General features: G+C 63.2%; 1 protein-coding gene across 1 annotated transcript; it reads right to left on the bottom strand.

Annotated features, from left to right (window-relative positions):
- Nucleotides 1-9,640: 9,640 nt before the first annotated feature.
- Nucleotides 9,641-16,773, bottom strand: LOC125357757 (T-box transcription factor T-like). The gene is given in 10 exon segments (XM_048354684.1): nt 9,641-9,908; nt 11,855-11,984; nt 12,871-13,008; nt 13,011-13,046; nt 14,188-14,217; nt 14,220-14,248; nt 14,335-14,396; nt 15,024-15,162; nt 16,084-16,344; nt 16,568-16,773. Coding segments are annotated over 10 exon segments (1,299 nt in total).
- Between the last annotated feature and the right edge of the window lie 1,239 nt (nt 16,774-18,012).

Below are 18,012 nucleotides of genomic sequence, written 5' to 3'. Positions count from 1 at the left end.
CGGGGTCGCCGGCCGGGGCGTCGCCGGGCGGGGAGGGCGCTCGCTCGGGGCGGCTTTGGGCGCTCAGGGAAGCGCACCAGGCCCGGGCGGCGGCCGCAGTGCCAGCGCGCCATCGTGCGGCTACCGGGTAGCGCAGCGCGGGACTGGTGGGGGCCGGGGGGGGGGGGAGAGGCCGGGGCCGTCGTGCGGCTCCCGGGTAGCGCAGCGCGGGACTGGCGGGGGGGCGGGGGGGGGGGAGGCCGGGGCCGTCGTGCGGCTCCCGGGCAGCGCAGCGCGGGACTGGCGGGCGGGGGGGGGGGAGGCCGGGGCCATCGTGCGGCTCCCGGGCAGCGCAGCGCGGGACTGGCGGGCGGGGGGGGGGGAGGCCGGGGCCATCGTGCGGCTCCCGGGCAGCGCAGCGCGGGACTGGCGGGGGCGGGGGGGGGGGGAGGCCGGGGCCGTCGTGCGGCTCCCGGGTAGCGCAGCGCGGGACTGGCGGGCGGGGGTGGGGAGAGGCCGGGGCCGTCGTGCGGCTCCCGGGTAGCGCAGCGCGGGACTGGCGGGCGGGGGTGGGGGGAGGCCGGGGCCATCGTGCGGCCTCCCGGGTAGCGCAGCGCGGGACTGGCGGGCGGGGGCGGAGGGGTGGAGGCCGGGGCCATCGTGCGGCTCCCGGGCAGCGCAGCGCGGGACTGGCGGGCGGGGGGTGGGGGGAGGCCGGGCCGTCGTGGGGCGGCACTGGCGGGGAGGCCGCGGCCGGGACGCGCCGGAGTTCGCTGCCGGCACACGCCGCTCACGCGTCCCGTTCTCTCTGCGTTGCCTCCGCGTGGGCCGTGCGCGCGGGGACGCGGTGCCGTGGGCAGTACTGGAGGTGACCACGCCGTGCCCCCGCCCTCTCGAAGGCCACGGGCCCAGCTGGACCCCAGCCCCGGGTCTCGTCCCCGTGGAGTCCTGTGCGGTCCGTCCCTGCCCTCGGGGCCGCCCCTTCCCCTCCCGACCTGCAGATGGCGGTTCCAGCCCTCCACCCTCGGCTGTCCTCGCGGCAGGGTCTCCCGGCCTGCTGGCTGGGGCCCAGCGCCCGCTGTCTCCGCCCTTCCGTGGAAACGTGACGGGAGGACGAGAGGACGTGGACGCCCCCGCCCCATCACACTCCACACCCGTAGGACCCGAGCTCGCGCCGGCGCCCTCCGCCTGTGCGCCCCGTCCGCTCCCCGCTGCCAGCCAGCCGGGCGGAGCGCTGCGTCCCCCGCCGTCCGTCCCAGCCGCTCCTCTCCTGCAATGCCTTCTCCCTTCCGGTAGCATCACTTCCAGCCCACAGAGCGGGGAGCGGGGGACGGGCGGGCCACCTCTGCCAGCGTCCCTGCAGAGAGCAAGGGTGCGGGGGGGGGGGGGAGCAGCTGGGGGCGGCTGGGTGCTGCCTGGGTGCTGTCTGGGTGACGGCTAGGTGCTGTCTGGATGTTGTCTGGATGCTGTCTGGGGGCTGGCTGGGTGCTGTCTGGATGCTGGCTGGGTGCTGTCTGGGTGCTGTCTGGGTGCTGTCTAGGGCTGTCTGGGTGCTGTCTGGGTGCTGTCTGGGGCTGGCTGGGGGCTGTCTGGGTGCTGTCTGGGTGCTGTCTGGGTGCTGTCTGGATGCTGTCTGGGTGCTGTCTGGGTGCTGTCTGGGTGCTGTCTGGGTGCTGTCTGGGGCTGTCTGGGTGCTGTCTGGGTGCTGTCTGGGGCTGTCTGGGTGCTGTCTGGGGCTGTCTGGGTGCTGTCTGGGTGCTGTCTGGGGGCTGTCTGGGTGCTGTCTGGGGGCTGTCTGGGGGCTGTCTGGGGGCTGTCTGGGTGCTGGCTGGGGGCTGTCTGGGGGCTGTCTGGGGGCTGTCTGGGGCTGGCTGGGGCTGTCTGGGGGCTGTCTGGGGCTGTCTGGGGGCTGGCTGGGTGCTGTCTGGGGGCTGTCTGGGGGCTGGCTGGGTGCCAGGCAGGAGCTGCTGGAGAAGCGAGTGCAAACTCAGGGCAACCATGCAGGGAGCAGGAGGGACTTGGGACAGACCGGTAGTGCTGGGCCTGCAGCTGCCTCTGTCTTAGCTCGGGGCTGGGGACCAGGGCCACCGTTTCTGCCAGGACCTGCCCCCCCCTCCTAGCGCTGGGGAGGGATCCCCGCAGTCCAGGGGTGAAGGCTGATGCCGTCCTTCCCACCAGAGTCTAGCCCGCCTTCGTGGGACTCCTGCTGCAGTCACGGAGTTCTGAAGAATCAAATATGCAGGCTTGAAGAAAGCACGGAGGGGCTGGCGCCTCCCACCCCCCACCCCCAACTCTGAGCCAGGGAGCGCACAGCTGAGTCCTGGCTAGGGAAGGAGCTGGAGCCACAGGCCAGCTGGGGAGGGGGGGAGGGGGGCGGGGGGGCCTGGCACAAAGGCGCCTGCCCAAACGTCCAGAAAGAGCTCTTCCTCGGCGTTTCGGGAGGGGAGCTGGCAGAAGCACCAGGGCAGAGTACTGTGGTAATTATCAGCTATGAATATTCGTTATGCGTTCTCAGCCGCAAAGGCTGCTCCTTTTGTGTTATGTGGGCGCTAGAGCTTGAACGCAGGGCCTTCGTCCGCCTTGGCTTTCCCCCCTCAAGGCGGGTGCTGCACCATTTCGGCCGCACCTCTACTTCTGACTTTCAGCCCATTAACTGGAGATGAGAACCTCAGGGATTTTTCTGCGGGGTCTGGCTCCAAATCCAATCCTCAGATGTCAGCCGCCCGAGCAGCATGGATTACAGGCATGAGCACCAGCGCCTGGCTCAAAAGCTCCCTCTGAAATGTTCCTATGTGGATATGTAGCTGCATATATGTTTGAGGATACATGAACGTGAATGTTTAAAGGTATATGATGGTAGATGTATATTTATACGCATATAAGCATGTATGTATGTTCACACGTATGCTACGGTCGGGCACATGTCCTACATGCACACTTCTGTATATGTGTATATGCTGTGTTTGCATAGGTGAATATGTAGGTGGGCTACCCATACTCAGTACATGTGCGTGAGTGTGTACACGGTGAGCAGTAGATGTGTACCTGTGCGGCACACAGGGATGGAATGTGTATACACTTACATGAGCATGGGTGTGTAATGCGTGTAGTATGGATACGCTTGCATACATGGAATGTAAACGTGTGCGTGCATCACAGCGGTTGTCTCTCGTGTGCGTGTGCGTGCATCACAGCGGCTGTCTCTCGTGTGCGCACGCACAAGCGCGTGGTGGTACTGGTCTCAGTAGTTTCAGTTTGCATTTCTATAAACTAATTGTGTTGAGCATTTTTTATTGGTTTTCTATTTTATCTTATTTTGTTGGTGTGTCTGTTCAAATCTGCCGTGTGTTTATATATTTATGTAGGCTGTTTGTCTTCTTATAATTTACCAATGCAAGTGCCTTTGTTAGGTATATAGTTTACAAGGTGAGTAAATATTTTCACAAATGTTGGCCTAGTGGCAAGAATGCTCGCCTCGTGTACATGAAGCCCTGGGTTCGATTCCTCAGCACCACATATATAGAAAAAAAGCTGGAAGTGGCGCTGTGGCTCGAGTGGCAGAGTGCTAGCCTTGAGCAAAAAGAAGCCAGGGACGGTGCTCAGGCCCTGAGTCCACGCCCCAGGACTGGCAACAAACACAAAACAAGTAAACAAACATTTTCTCCTAGTCTGAAGCTTGTCTTTTAAGTTTCAGAGTAATGACCTTTGAAGGGCAAAAGATTTAATCTGGAATAAGTCAGCATATTGATTTTTTTGTCCCTTATAGTCTGTGACTTCGGGGTATTTTTAAGGGAATTTCTCCTTCAAATCCCAAATTACTTGAGCACCACTTCTGGCTTTTTCTGTGTATGAGGTGCTGAGGAATCGAACCCAGGGCTTTGTGCATTGCTAGGCGAGCTCTCTACCGCTAGGCCACGTTCCCAGCCTGTTTCACAGCTTTTGTATTACAGAAGTTTAATAGTTGCACAATGAAAACTGTGTTTGACAGCTTTCCTATTACAGCGGAGCCTGTGACCTACGTCAAGCTGATGTTTCCAGTGGTGGGAGGCGGGAGTCTGCGGTTTAGGGCTGGCTCCTTGGATTCCACCTGGCCTCCAGGGTCCCGGGGGCTGAGATTTTTCTTGAATTGTCTCGGGACCTTTGTCAAAATCAAAAGCCTCCCAGGCGTGTGAACGTGATTTTCCACTTTCATTTAACGGACCTCTTTACTACGATGACATGAAGCTCTGATTGGCTGTCAGGAGCAGAGATGACCGGTAGTAAGGGAAGAACAGAGAGAGGAAATATCTATGCTAGAGAAAGATGCTAAACACGATCAGAGTATAAGACATAAGGAGAGTGTTAAGCGCATAATTTATAGGAGTGAACACGAAATACCTATCCAGGATGACACTAATGCAAAAATAAAACAAAGCAGATGAACAACTCACTAAGTCTTAGACTGTCGTGCTAATATCGTTCTCGCAAAATCTTACATACATATGGGCTGGGGATATAGCCTAGTGGCAAGAGTGCCTGCCTCGGATACACGAGGCCCTAGGTTCGATTCCCCAGCACCACATATACAGAAAACGGCCAGAAGCGGCGCAGTGGCTCAAGTGCCAGAGTGCTAGCCTTGAGCGGGAAGAAGCCAGGGACAGTGCTCAGGCCCTGAGTCCAAGGCCCAGGACTGGCCAAAAAAAAAAAAAAATCTTACATACACATGACGGCCATGTTTGCAAAACCAAAATTTAAAGCACATAATTAAACAACACCGTAAATATTTGACTTCGGATGGTAAAGCAAGATAAAACTGCTAATAAACAATTGATTCTTAGTGACTACTCACAATGTTCTTCATGCAAAAGTGTTTCAAATTAAGTCATAAATATTTTAAAAAATAGATTATTATTCTTTCTTCTTAAATCTCATCTCAATATATAGAATAGCACATTGCAGGCATTTTAAATCCAAAATGCTGTTCACCGGCTATGTGCTAGGAGATAGACAAGCTTCCTCAAGCACTTTTCCGACATGGAAATCTGATGAAAGCCGGTCTCGCCGCTGCCCGCTGCGGTCTCTGCAGGAGACGCCACACGACGTTAATTACAGGCCACCATTCAAGCTGTAGCTACCCATGTCCAAGAAATCAACCCCGGAGACAAGATGCAGACGTGCCATGTCCTTCAGCCCCCCCCTCCCCCCTGAGTCAGAGCCCCCGCCCCCCACCCCGCCCAGCCTCTCCCTCCACCTCCCACCGGTCCCTGGGGTGCAAGAATCTTCCCCGGCGTCTCCAGGAGCACATTCTCCCACCTAGGTGAGGAATGGCTCGCATTCCCAGCACTCACCCTCTAAGAGCACGGCACACAGAAACCCCTTGAGCGGCCCGCGGGCGGCCCCCTGGGGAGACGCCAAGCGGGGGGGGGGGGGGGGGGGGGGGGCGCTGCCTGTGCTCCCTCCAGGGACAGACATCCTTTCTTTTCGTGGTGCCAGTCCTGGGGCTTGAACTCAGGGCCTGCGCACTGTCCTGAGCTTTTGAACTCAAGGCTAACCCTTTACCACTTGAGCCACAGCTTTGGGGGTTTGGGCAGATAAGAGTCTGACAGACTCCCCTGGCCCGACGGGCTTTGCACAGCGATCCTCCCATCTCAGCCTCTAAGGAGCTAGGGTCACAGGTGTGGCCACCAGAGCCCAGCCAGACTTCCCGTTCCTGGGCGCAAGGTCTCCTCTCTGCGTATGGGGAACGATCTGACCTCCGAACACGACACCACCCAGGGATCTCCGGGGGATTTTGGTCTTAGACGGGGCCCAGGGCCATCCTCTGTCACCGCCAAGTCTGGAGCTGGCTGGGAAAGCAAGCGCCTGGAGGAGGAGCACGCCGCCTCGGGCTCTGCGCTCCACCCGAGGAGTTCTCAAACCTGCTGTGGGAGTAGAGAGAGGAAGCACCCAGAGGGAGCACCCAGAGAGAGCACCCAGAGAGAGCACCCAGAGGGAGCACCCAGAGAGCACCCAGAGAGAGCACCCAGAGGGAGCACCCAGAGAGAGCACCCAGAGGGAGCACCCAGAGGGAGCACCCAGAGAGAGCACCCAGAGGAAGCACCCAGAGAGAGCCGCCCAGAGAGAGCACCCAGAGGGAGCACCCAGAGGGAGCACCCAGAGAGAGCACCCAGAGAGAGCACCCAGAGAGAGCCACCCAGAGGGAGCACCCAGAGGGAGACACCCAGAGGGAGCACCCAGAGGGAGCACCCAGAGAGCACCCAGAGGAAGTACCCAGAGAGAGCACCCAGAGGGAGCACCCAGAGGGAGACACGCAGAGAGAGCACCCAGAGGGAGACACCCAGAGAGAGCACCCAGAGGAAGCACCCAGAGGGAGCACCCAGAGAGAGCACCCAGAGGGAGCACCCAGAGGGAGCCGCCCAGAGAGAGCACCCAGAGGGAGCACCCAGAGGGAGCACCCAGAGAAAGCACCCAGAGAGAACACCCAGAGAGAGCACCCAGAGAGAGCCACCCAGAGGGAGCACCCAGAGGGAGCACCCAGAGAGCACCCAGAGGAAGTACCCAGAGAGAGCACCCAGAGGGAGCACCCAGAGGGAGACACGCAGAGAGAGCCACCCAGAGGGAGACACCCAGAGAGAGCACCCAGAGGGAGACACCCAGAGAGAGCACCCAGAGGAAGCACCCAGAGAGAGCACCCAGAGGGAGCACCCAGAGAGAGGTACACAGAGGGAGCACCCAGAGAGAGCACCCAGAGGGAACACCCAGAGGGAGCACTCAGAGAGAGCACCCAGAGAGAGCACCCAGAGGGAGCACCCAGAGGGAGCACCCAGAGGGAGACACCCAGAGGGAGACACCCAGAGGAAGCACCCAGAGAGAGCACCCAGAGGGAGACACCCAGAGAGAGCACCCAGAGGGAGCACCCAGAGGAAGTACCCAGAGGAAGTACCCAGAGGGAGCACCCAGAGGGAGCACCCAGAGGAAGCACCCAGAGGAAGCATCCAGAGAGAGCACCCAGAGAGAGCCGCCCAGAGAGAGCACCCAGAGGGAGACACCCAGAGGGAGCACCCAGAGGGAGCACCCAGAGAGAGCACCCAGAGGGAGACACCCAGAGAGAGCACCCAGAGAGAGACACCCAGAGAGAGCACCCAGAGAGAGCACCCAGAGGGAGCACCCAGAGGGAGCACCCAGAGAGAGCACCCAGAGAGCACCCAGAGGGAGCACCCAGAGAGCACCCAGAGAGAGCACCCAGAGAGAGCACCCAGAGGGAGCACCCAGAGAGAGCACCCAGAGGGAGCACCCACAGAGAGCACCCAGAGGGAGCACCCAGAGGGAGCACCCAGAGAGAGCACCCAGAGGGAGCCACCCAGAGGGAGCACCCAGAGGGAGCACCCAGAGGGAGCCGCCCAGAGGGAGCACCCAGAGGGAGCACCCAGAGAGAGCACCTAGAGGGAGCCACCCAGAGGGAGCACCCAGAGGGAGCACCCAGAGGGAGCCGCCCAGAGGGAGCACCCAGAGGGAGACACCCAGAGAGAGCCGCCCAGAGAGAGCCGCCCAGAGGGAGCACCCAGAGGGAGACGCCCAGAGAGAGCCACCCAGAGGGAGCACCCAGAGAGAACCACCCAGAGAGACACCCAGAGAGAGCACCCAGAGGGAGCACCCAGAGCCACCCAGAGGAAGCACCCAGAGGAAGCACCCAGAGGGAGCACCCAGAGGGAGCACCCAGAGAGAGCACCCAGAGAGAGGACCCAGAGGCCCAGCATGCACCTCAAGGGACTGACTACCAGGAAACTACACACCAGCAAACAAGCACTGAGACCACGAGCGCCCAGGGCGGGAGTCTGTGAAGAGGAACTCAGAGCGCCCTCCGTGCCCCGGGCCCAGGCTCCGTGACCCTTGACCCTCATGCGGCCCGCGAGCTGGGCATCACTCCGGGCGAGGACAAGTACCTGCCGGCCCCCTCTGTGCCAAACGAACGCAGCCAGGCGCCCGGTCCCGCGGGACGCACCGAGCCGCGTCCACCGCGACTGAACTTCGACGGCCCCACAGGCCACCGCGTGAGATCACCGCGCTCGGGAACAAGCCAGACACCACGCCACCCCACAGGGCCACTGCGGGCCCCAGATTTGGTATACTAAAATAACAACAGCAGTGGTAGTAATAATAACAGTAACCTTCCAATACGACGTTAGCGAATCTCGTGGGGCGATGTTTCGACGGGGGCAACCGTGACGAGTCCTCTGCAATCACCGCATCCCGTCGCGAGATGAGCACAAAGGACGCCAGAACCCAGCCCTCGCCCTTCCGCTCCAGGTCGCCCCTCAAGAAGACGGAGGCCACTGCCCGTCCGAGGTGGCCCTGCCTTGGGAACGCCCCTCCGGCTCGGCGGCTTTTGTTTTCTGTCTTTTGGGTTGGGGGGGTTGTGCGTAGCGCCAGAGCTTGAGCTGGGGGGCCGGGCGCGGTCCCTTCGCCGGTGGGACTCCGCCACTTGAACCGCGCGGCTCCACCTCCACAGTTTACCGGCTCAGGGTGGAGATCAGAGGCCCCCGGGCTGTCCCGGCTGAGGCGGCTTTGAACCTCAGCCTCCCGAGCGGCCGGAAGTGCGGGCGTGCGGCACCGGGGCCGTGCGTGCGGGGGAGCCTCCTCCCCCTCCGCATCAGACATCTTTATTACCCACATGCCCCAGGCCACCCTGGCCCCGCACTCCCGGGTGCCCGCCGCCCGCCGCCAGCAGGGGGAGCCGCCGCCCCACCGTCACCCCTCAGCTCTGCCCCGACCCCGTGCGGGTACACCGTCACTACGGCAACCACCCCTCACGCTCACGCAGTGCTCCTTCAACCCCGCGAAAACCACTTGGCACAGCCTCCGTTTGGGACGGTGAGGTTGAGGATTGCACAGACGTTCCAGCGGATTAAATACAGCATGGAAACCTAGAGTAGGCCCAAGACCTCCAGCTACTCAACAGTCGCGAGGAGACAGTCACAAAGAGACACCGCCCCAGCCGGCTCTTGTTTACTGCTTTTATTTGCTTTTTTTCTTTTGCAGAAAATGCTTTCTGCCGATTGTCTTTGGCTGCTTTGTCGGAAGTCAAGATGCAAAACAGTTGGTTTCCCAGCCCAGGAAGCTACAGGTGCTCCAAGTAGAGGCCTTCTAGCGGGCAGGGGAGGCCAACGGGCAGACCCGCGGAACCTGCCGTCCTCCGGCGATTCCCTTCTCGCGACTGATCAGCCACCGGAAGGAGACGAAGCCTGCGCAGCCCGCCTTCAAGCAGGGCAGGGCCTCCCCGGGGGTGCGGGGCCTCCCCGGGGGTGCAGGGCCTCCCCGGGGGTGCAGGGCCTCCCGGGGGGTGCAGGGCCTCCCCGGGGGTGCAGGGCCTCCCCGGGGGTGCAGGGCCTCCCGGGGGTGCAGGGCCTCCCCGGGGGTGCAGGGCCTCCCCGGGGGTGCAGGGCCCCGTGTGCCGGAGTGAGGAGCGGGGAGAAGGCTTTCTGACTGCGAGTTAGAGGAAATTAGGAGCTGGGCGGTCACTCCGTCGTGGCGCGGGCGTGGTGGCGGCCGGGCCACCTCCTCCTCCTTCCCACGGCTGCGGGCGAGGCCGCCTCCTCTTCCTCTGCCCGGGAGCGTCCACGCCACCCTGCGGGAGCCGACCCCACCCCGCAGGCCCCTGGGGACCGGGAGAGGGCGTGGCCGCTCACAGGGAGGGCGGGGACACGGGCGTCCAGGAGGCCAGGAGGCGGCCTTGGGCCGCGTCGAACTGGCCGTCGGGAATGTCTGTGACCGCGCTGGCCCCTTCGTACAGCGGCGAGCCGGGGTTCGGGCCGGGGCCGGCGGGGGCCAGGGGGGCGTAGTGTACAGGGGAGCCGCGGAAGAACGGGGCCCCCAGCCCACCGGACACGCCGGCCGTCTGGGAGCCGGGGGCGATGCCGCCGTTGCTCACCGACCACAGGCTGGGGTACTGGCTGAAACGGAAAGCGCGGCGGTCCAGAACCCCGCGGGGGCCCGTCGTGGGGGCAGGGCCCAGAATCCCACCGCCCTGCACCCCTGTTCCCCGTGGGACCGCCCGACCCACATCTGGAGTTGCACACGCTTTGCCGCCTCGCCCATTGGCAACTACAAAGGCGGCTCACCAGTGCACAACTCGTGGCAGAGTGCCGCGGGCCTGGCAGAAAGCAGCTCCGTGTTCACAAGGCAGAATGGGAAGTTTCAGAGACCCGGGAGGCCCCCTGCGTGTGTAAGAGGCACACGGCCCCTGCGTGTGTAAGAGGCACACGGCCCCTGCGTGTATGTGGCACACCGCCCTCTGCGTGTGTAAGAGGCATGATCACTCGCTACATTAAATCCCACCACAGAGAACAAACCCTCCTGAAAGGGGGCCGGGAGAAGCTTGTTTTCCTCGGGGGCTTGCACTCAGGGCCTGGGAGCTGTCCCTTAGCTTTTTTTCACCCCTCAAGGCCGGTGCTCTGCCACTTGAGCTACGGCTTGTCTTCTGGCTTTTTGGTGGTTTATGGGAGCCGATTGTGTGCCCAGACTGGCTTTGAACCGGATCCTCAGGTCTCAGCCCCCCGCATGGCTAGGATTGCAGGCCAGGCAGGAGCCACCCACCGGTGCCTTCCGTTAGAAATCTTCTGGTCTAAGCCAGATGTGGGTGGCACAGCCCTGCAATCCTGGCTACTTGGGGGGTGGAGAGTCTCAAGCTTGAGGACCCTATCTCAAAAGCAAACTACAAACAAAAGGGGCTAGGTAATGGTTCCAGTGGAAGAGTGCTTACCTAGAAAGCTCAGAGCCCTGGGTCCCCAGTACCACACGGGGGGAAAGGGAGGGCTGATTGATTGACTGTGCTACAATCCACAAGGCCTCTCATTGTGTCGCTGTGTGGTTTATCAAGACATGCCCGGGCTTTCCGCCGCACTCGACCTTGTAAGCAAGGCAAGGGCTAATAACCTAACCAGGCAGATTCATCCCATTTTGCGGGTGACGGAGGCAGAGTCCCGGCGGCCTTGCCGTCTTCCGGGAGCCCCCCGCAAGCCGTTTGCAACGTACGGTCATGACACTGCTTCTTGGGCAATGACCTACAACCCTTGGAAATTTCGCTGTCGGCAGATGTTTGGTTTATTTTTAGGAGCAGACAATTTGGCTCTGGTTATTAAAGGACCATTTCTTGGTCAAAAGGAACTAAGATCTTAGGCAAATGTGGCCAAGGGTGTCGCTTCTAAGGTCCCACCCACGGGACGCGGCCTCCGGCTGACGCGGTTAGCGCACACCGTTCGCCCACGCGGGAGGAGGGCTGGCGTCGACCTTGGCTGTTTCTTACTGTGTTAGCCCTACAGAGGAGCAATGACACACCTGGGGAGGGATGTGCACCGCTTGATTTTTTTTTAAGTTCATTTACTGTCAAGGTGGCGTACACCGCTTGATTTTTTAAGCCATTCTCCCACCACAAAATTGATCATTAAGGAAACAAACAGTCACCATTCTTTACCTGTTGACTTTGATTCTATATCTACAGAAAAGCCAATATGCTTATTTCCTTCACTGAATCACTTCACTAACTGGAAAAGATCTTTATCATTTCTTCAAGCTTCATCTACTGACCCCAATCTGTAAGAGACAGCCAGGGTTACTTGGCGTCCCCTTTTTATGTATGGAAAAAAAATGGAGGTTCACTGATGTTAGGAGACTGAGTCGTCATAGGAGCCCTGACATGCCAGCACCCCGTAAATGCTCTGGGCTCAAGAGGGCACAGACAGAGAGGGACAGCTCCCCCGCACAACGCTGAGAGGTTCAGGGACAGCCCAGCTGCACAGCCGGCCCACGGTCCACAATCGGGAGCCAGCAGAGGAGAAAAGACCAGGAGAAAGGGAAGCAATGTGGGTCCGGGAATGGCATGGCCCTTCCACGCACGTACCTGGAGCCCGTGGGCGGGCTGGAGCTGTGGCCCATGGGTAGCATGCTGGGGGGCGGAGACACTCCGAGGGTAGACCAGTTGTCGTGGGGCTGCAGCATGGATAAGCACGCCGACGAGTTGTCCGCGTAGGCTAGGGGACACAGAAGGAGGTTGTCATTGGGTGGGCTCCTCCAGCAACAGAGTACAGTGAAAACAGCCAAACACGACCAGGAAGAGCCAGCATTAAAAGCCAATGGTCTACAGGATATTAAATATAGAAAAGAATCCATTAGCTGGCTTACCTGGTCATCAGGACAAATACTTACTGACAGATACAATTACTTTTTCCTTTACTGTCACATCAGTCACTGCCTGGCAGAAATCTGCAACCATTGACTTGGGGATCAAACCCAGGGTCTTAGTGCTCTGCCACTAAGCTATACCCCAGCCCAGATTACAAGTAGGGAAATCTAAGTAGGTGTTATTTTAACCAGCCTTTCCCATGCAAATTATAAATATGACCTTCCTGCTTCAAAGTCTAGCCTTTGGTTGAAGGAGTTCCAACGACTTATTTCCTTTCACTTCAAATCACCTGTAATTGCTTAATTGCTTTATGGTGTTCAGCTATTTTCAGCAGACAGAAGTGAGTCTGAGCATGCAGAATGTTAGAGAGAATGAGGCCTGGGGTCTTCAGGGGCTGACCCGTACCCGGCCCTCAGCCCCAAGTCTGGTGGGGCCGGAGACCCGGCCAGCTTCTGGTGCAGGGCTGGAGCGTTCCCCGGGGAAGCCACTTGGGCCCAGTTCAACAGGATGGCTTTCAAGAGAGCATCGTCAAACCTCTCCTCTGGAGGGGAGCACTGGCCCTGGGGCCGGGCTCGGCAATCTGTCCTTCTGCACACCGGCCCCCGCGGAGCCCCGGGGTGCCCCTGGGGTGAGGCGGGGACACACCGGGCTAAGAACGGCGTTCTGCAAGAGCGCTCTCTCGCCCAGGGCCTCCGGGCCTCCCACCGCCCCAGCCCACCGAGGGGTCGACTTACTCGGAGAGTTGTTCCGGTGAGCGTAGGGGCTGGGGTAGGGCGACGCGCGGTGGCTCCTCAGGGCCGGGTACCTCTCGCAGCCGTGCGTGGAGGAGAGCGGGAGGGGGCCGCCGAACTGAGGGTGCGGGCTGGCGGGCGGCAGAGGGGGCCGGTGCCCGGGAGGAGCCACCCCCCTGCTGTGGGAGAGAACGTGAAGCGGCTGCCGTCTGTGGGCAGACATCGGGGCCTTTCCCTCGGGAGCGGGGAGTCCCGCGCGCCCGCGCCAGGGTGCAGACCCTCCGGGCGTCCACGCGCCACGTTCCACGCACCCGCTAGAGCAAGGGTTCAAGCCCCCCGAGTTCCCAAGAGGCCTGCGGACCCCGGGTGCGCGCCTCGGCTCTGCCTCCTGGGGAGTCCGCCCCCCACCCTCACCCCGCAGGGGGCTTTCCTCAGCCCCAAGGGGAACGGTTAACGGACCCAAGAGGACAGAGGCGAGGGGCCCGGGGAGCCGGGGAGGAGTGACTGCGCTCACGCCAGGGCCTCAGCTCGGCCTCCACTCCAGCTGGGGTGGACACGTCCTGCCTTCTGCCTTAGCCCACCCCACCCCACCCGAGTCCACCCGAGTCCACCGGCCCTCTCTACACCTCTGCAGCAGAAAGCTTCCCCACCACCCTCCTGTCTCCCTCTGAGACTCATTACGCTCTTACATTCACGGTCAAATGAGCCCGGAAAACTGACAGGAGGCCTCTCCGCGGGGCCTGTGACGCGCCCGTCACGCTGACCGTGACACCGGGCACACCACCCTCCCCCACCTCCGCGGGTCCTCCTTGCCCAGAGCGGGGAGGCTGCACTGAACGCTTCACCACCCCCTGGACCTGCGCTCTTGGCTCAAACTCCTGGAGGAAGCAAGACTCGACGCACAACCACCCGCATGTCACAACCCCGCGATTCCACCAGAGCCGCGCGTGGCTGGCGTGGACATCAGACTGGAGGAGAAAGGTTCCTTCCGCTTTCAGCCACTGACAACAGGAGAGACCGCCTCCCCGAACACAGGCCGAGCCCGCCCTCCCCAGCCCCGACTCCCCTCGGTGCTCAAGGGGCTCTCCCGGCACCAGAGCCGCGACGGACGGACTCAGGTGTGGGCTGGGGGAGGACCTGCAGCTGGGAGCGGAGCTGGCCGCAGGGTGGGCAGCTCTACAGCAGGCCCGGCGCCCTGGGCACAGAGGGCATCTGCCCCCCACCCCCACCCCCACACCGCAGCTCAGCCCCGGCACCCAGTTCCCGCCGGCCTGGGCCCGAAGCCAGGCCCAAGACAGCCCCGGGTGCGACAAACCGTACACTGGGAGCAGCCCGGCTGCTGGCCGTCCCGGGCTCGTCCATCAGGTCCTTGTGATCGCTTCTGCCGAGAGAGCGCGTGCAGCGGTTAAAGGCGCGCCCGGCACCGTCCCCGGCTCCTGGCTCAGGAAGTCCAGTTAGTTATCTCACCTTTCCTTTGCATCCAGGAAAGCTTTAGCAAATGGGTTGTATTTAATTTTGAGAGCTGTGATCTGAAAAACAAGAAAGCGTGTTTTCTAGAAGACGGCCCACTCGCTCAAAGATCGGACGGGAAGAAACTGGGAAATGTCACAAAATATATTTAAATCCAGCTCAGTATATTTCTCTCTATTTGGATCCAAAGTGGCTGAGAACTGCGAGGAAAAGCCGTGTCTGGGTAGAACTCGATAAACTTGGCGGGCCCTGCCTGCCCTCCCGTGTACGAAGGAGAGGGGGTCAGAGCAGCTCCGCGGGAACTCCAGGCTAGCTCTTGTGCTCGGAGTGACAGGAGCCTACTCTGCATTGGTCTCCAGCTGAGTGTCACCCTCTCCTTGGAGGAGATGTACACACGGAGGAGACACACTCTGGAAATTCTCTGGGCCTTTCGCCTAAATGCCTCGCGCCGCGGAGCCTTTCAAGCATCTAGCGGGCGGGAGCAGCTTTTGTATACACCTCTGTGTGCCGTTATGGAAAAGCTAACGAGGAAACGGGGGGGGGGGATCTTAAACTGTTCTTCCCTCAGCCTCCACTTCAGCCGCACTCAATTAGAAAATGGAACTGCTACTCAGGGGTCCCCATCTCCAGACTCCCCAACCCAAAGGGCTCCGCCCTCCCCGCTTCTCCCCGACCCCAGTCCGCACCTCCTCGTTCTGATAGGCGGTGACGGCTATGAACTGCGTCTCGGGGAAGCAGTGGCTGGTGATCATGCGCTGCGGGCCGCCCACCCTCACGATGTGGATCCGAGGCTCGTACTTGTGCAGGGAGTTCAGCATGATCTGCGGAGACAGCAGCAACAACGCCCTGCCCTCGCGGAGGCACACCCGAGAGGCCAGACGACAGCCCGCCCGCCCTGCTGCAGGGCCTTCCGAGACAGCCGTCGACGGCGTCTCCCACAGCTGACTCGGAAAGGGGACGTGAGGCATCGTGTGCACCGCTGAAACCAGGGAATGCACAGGGCCACGGAGCGCAGGGCCACGGAGCGCCCTCAAACGCCCGGCTGTCTGCAGCTTGAAGGGACTGACCGGCGCTCCGGAACAATCCGGAACTGAAGACTGCTCTCAAGAAAAGATGGACACTTGCCTAGCAAGCGTGAGGCCTTGAGTTCAAACCCCAGCATTACCAAATGGGAGGGAAGGGGGGAAAGGTGAGACGGGTCACCAGCGGCTCTCAGCTATAATCCTAATTAGTCAGGAGGTGGCAACTTGAGGGTGTCGGTGTGAAGCCTGGGCAGTTAAGTCCGTGAGCCTCTTCCCTCCAATCCACCACCAAAGCTGCCACAAGTGGAGCTGTTGGCGCAAACCGCGAGCACCAGCCGGGAGGGAAAAGGTTGGGGACAGAGAAGCCGGGACCCTGAGGGGGAGCCCAGGTTCTTTTTTTTTTTTAATTGCAATTTTGCTCCGCACGTCTGGCTTTCATGTGATGGTTTGTGCCAAGCTGCGTCCAGGAGGGACAGAGGCTGGAAGAGGGCCGGCCGCCAGCTCCGGCCTGCACCGATTCTCCCCGCGCTTGTGCTCTGGGGGCTTTTGGCCTGCGCCTTATCAGCTCAGCATAAACAGCACTGAAGATTTAACGGGGGGCGGGGGAGGGGGGGGCTGCCACTGCTTCTCCGGAGCCCAAAGGGGCCGAGCTCCTGCCGCCTGCCCGGCGATGCTGGGGACCCGGGGCCCTGTCCTGCCCGCCCCCCGCGCCCCTCTACCTGGCCCCCCTCCGTTGAGCTTGTTGGTGAGCTTGACTTTGCTGAAGGAGACGGGCGCCTTCATCCAGTGCGCCCCGAAGTTGGGGGAGTCGGGGTGGATGTAGACGCAGCTGGGCGCCTGCGGCTCGGGCTTGCCGCCGGGCACCCACTCCCCGTTCACGTACTTCCAGCGGTGGTTGTCGGCCGCCACGAAGTCCAGCAGGAAGGAGTACATGGCGTTGGGGTCCAGGCCCGACACGCTCACCTTCAGCACCGGGAACATCCTCCTGGAAGAGACGGCGCGCGGCGGGAGGACCCGGGGCCGGGCGCGCGGGGGCCCCGAGCCCGGGGAAGCCGCCCTCCTCCCGGCCACCTCCGAGGGGGACCACCCCCCCCCCCGGCCAACGCGGCCCGACGGAACGGGCGCTGGCACCCGGGCGCCTCCCGCGGTTCCCGGGGCTGCCTCGGAGTTCGGGACCCCCCCCCCCCGTTCGCGCCCCGCGCCCCTACCTGCCGTTCTTGGTCACGATCATCTCGTTGGTGAGCTCCTTGAAGCGCAGCCACAGCTCGCCCTCCTCCAGGCCCACGCGCAGCTCGCGCTCCGTGGGGTCGCCCTTCTCGCGGCCCGCCAGCAGCTCGCTCTCCACGGCGCTGAGCAGGTGGTCCACGCGGTGCTGCAGGCTCTGCCCCGCGCCCTCGGCGCCCGGGGAGCCCATCCTCCCGCCGCCCCGACGGCGCCCAGCCCTCCGCCACCTCCCCGCGGGCCGGGCCGGGCCGAGGCCGCGGGGCTGCGCGCCGGGACGGGACGCGGGGCGGGGCGCGGAGCGGGGCAGCGGCCCGGGGCGACGCGGCTCCACTTGACCTCCCGTCGGGCGCGCCGGGCCGGGCTCTGGGGGAGGGCGGGCCGCGTCCCCTCCCCATAAATAGAGTCGGGGGCGCGGCGGATTGGGCCGCGGGGCCTTTGAAGCGCCGGGGAGCCGCCCATTGGCTGCGCGCGGCCATATCACACCCGCCGGGCGGGCCGCGGAGGCCGGGCGCACCGCGGGCTCCCTCGCCCGCTTCCTGTCGGCCGCGGGTCCCGGCCCTCCGCGCCGGCCCCGCCCGCCCCGCCGCCCCGCCCTCCCCCACATGTTCGCACCTCCATCAAAGCGGGCGCGGGGCCGCCCCCCCCCCACCGCGCGCCCCGGCGGCCCGTGCGCTCTCCCGGCGCGCGCGCCCCCCGACGCCCTGCCCCGGCCACGCGGGGCGGGGCCGCCCGACCCCTGTGCGGGCCGCCTGGGCGGGGAGGCCGCCCGCCGCCCTCACCTGTCCCGAGGGGGCGCCCCGGCGGCCCGGCCTCCCCGCTCGGGGCTCGGGGCTCGGAGGGCCCGGGCTGGGCGCCCCGGGGGCGCGGCTCCTCCCGGCACTCGCGCGGGCGGGCGGCGGGCTCGGAGCGCGGCGGGCCCGGGAGGTGGGCGCGCGGGGTCCCCGCCCGGCGGCCCGGCGGCGCGGCGGGTTTATGGCCTCCGGGGCGCGCTTCCTCGGGCGCTGGGAAGGTGACAATGGGCAGGAAGTGGTTCAAGCGGGGCTCCCAACAATCACATGCCGCCGCCACGGGCGCCGGGAAGGGGAAGGACGCCGGGGCGCGGCCCTGCCCGCCGCCCGCTGCAGCTGGGGACCTGGGGACCGACGGCCCCGCGCCCCGGACTGGGGCTCCCGGCGGGCCGGAAGCCCCCGGACGCCCCGGACTCGCTCTGCGGCGGGGACCCCACGCCGGACCCCGGGGCCCACCCGCTCCTGGCTCCTGGAGAGCCATTCTGGGAAAAGGCGCGCGTGGGCCCGGGGCGGGAGAGGGTCTTTCCGGGGCGCCCTTCTGCCCCCCTCCAACTAGTAACTGGGGAGGGGAGAGAGGGAGACGCCCCACTACCGCCCGCCCTCCCCCCTGCCGGCGCACCCGCTTCTGCTGCTGTCTAGGA

Source organism: Perognathus longimembris, chromosome 9 (genome assembly GCF_023159225.1).
Source record: "Perognathus longimembris pacificus isolate PPM17 chromosome 9, ASM2315922v1, whole genome shotgun sequence".
NCBI lineage: Eukaryota > Metazoa > Chordata > Mammalia > Rodentia > Heteromyidae > Perognathus > Perognathus longimembris.
This window is presented reverse-complemented; position numbering and strand designations above follow the sequence as displayed.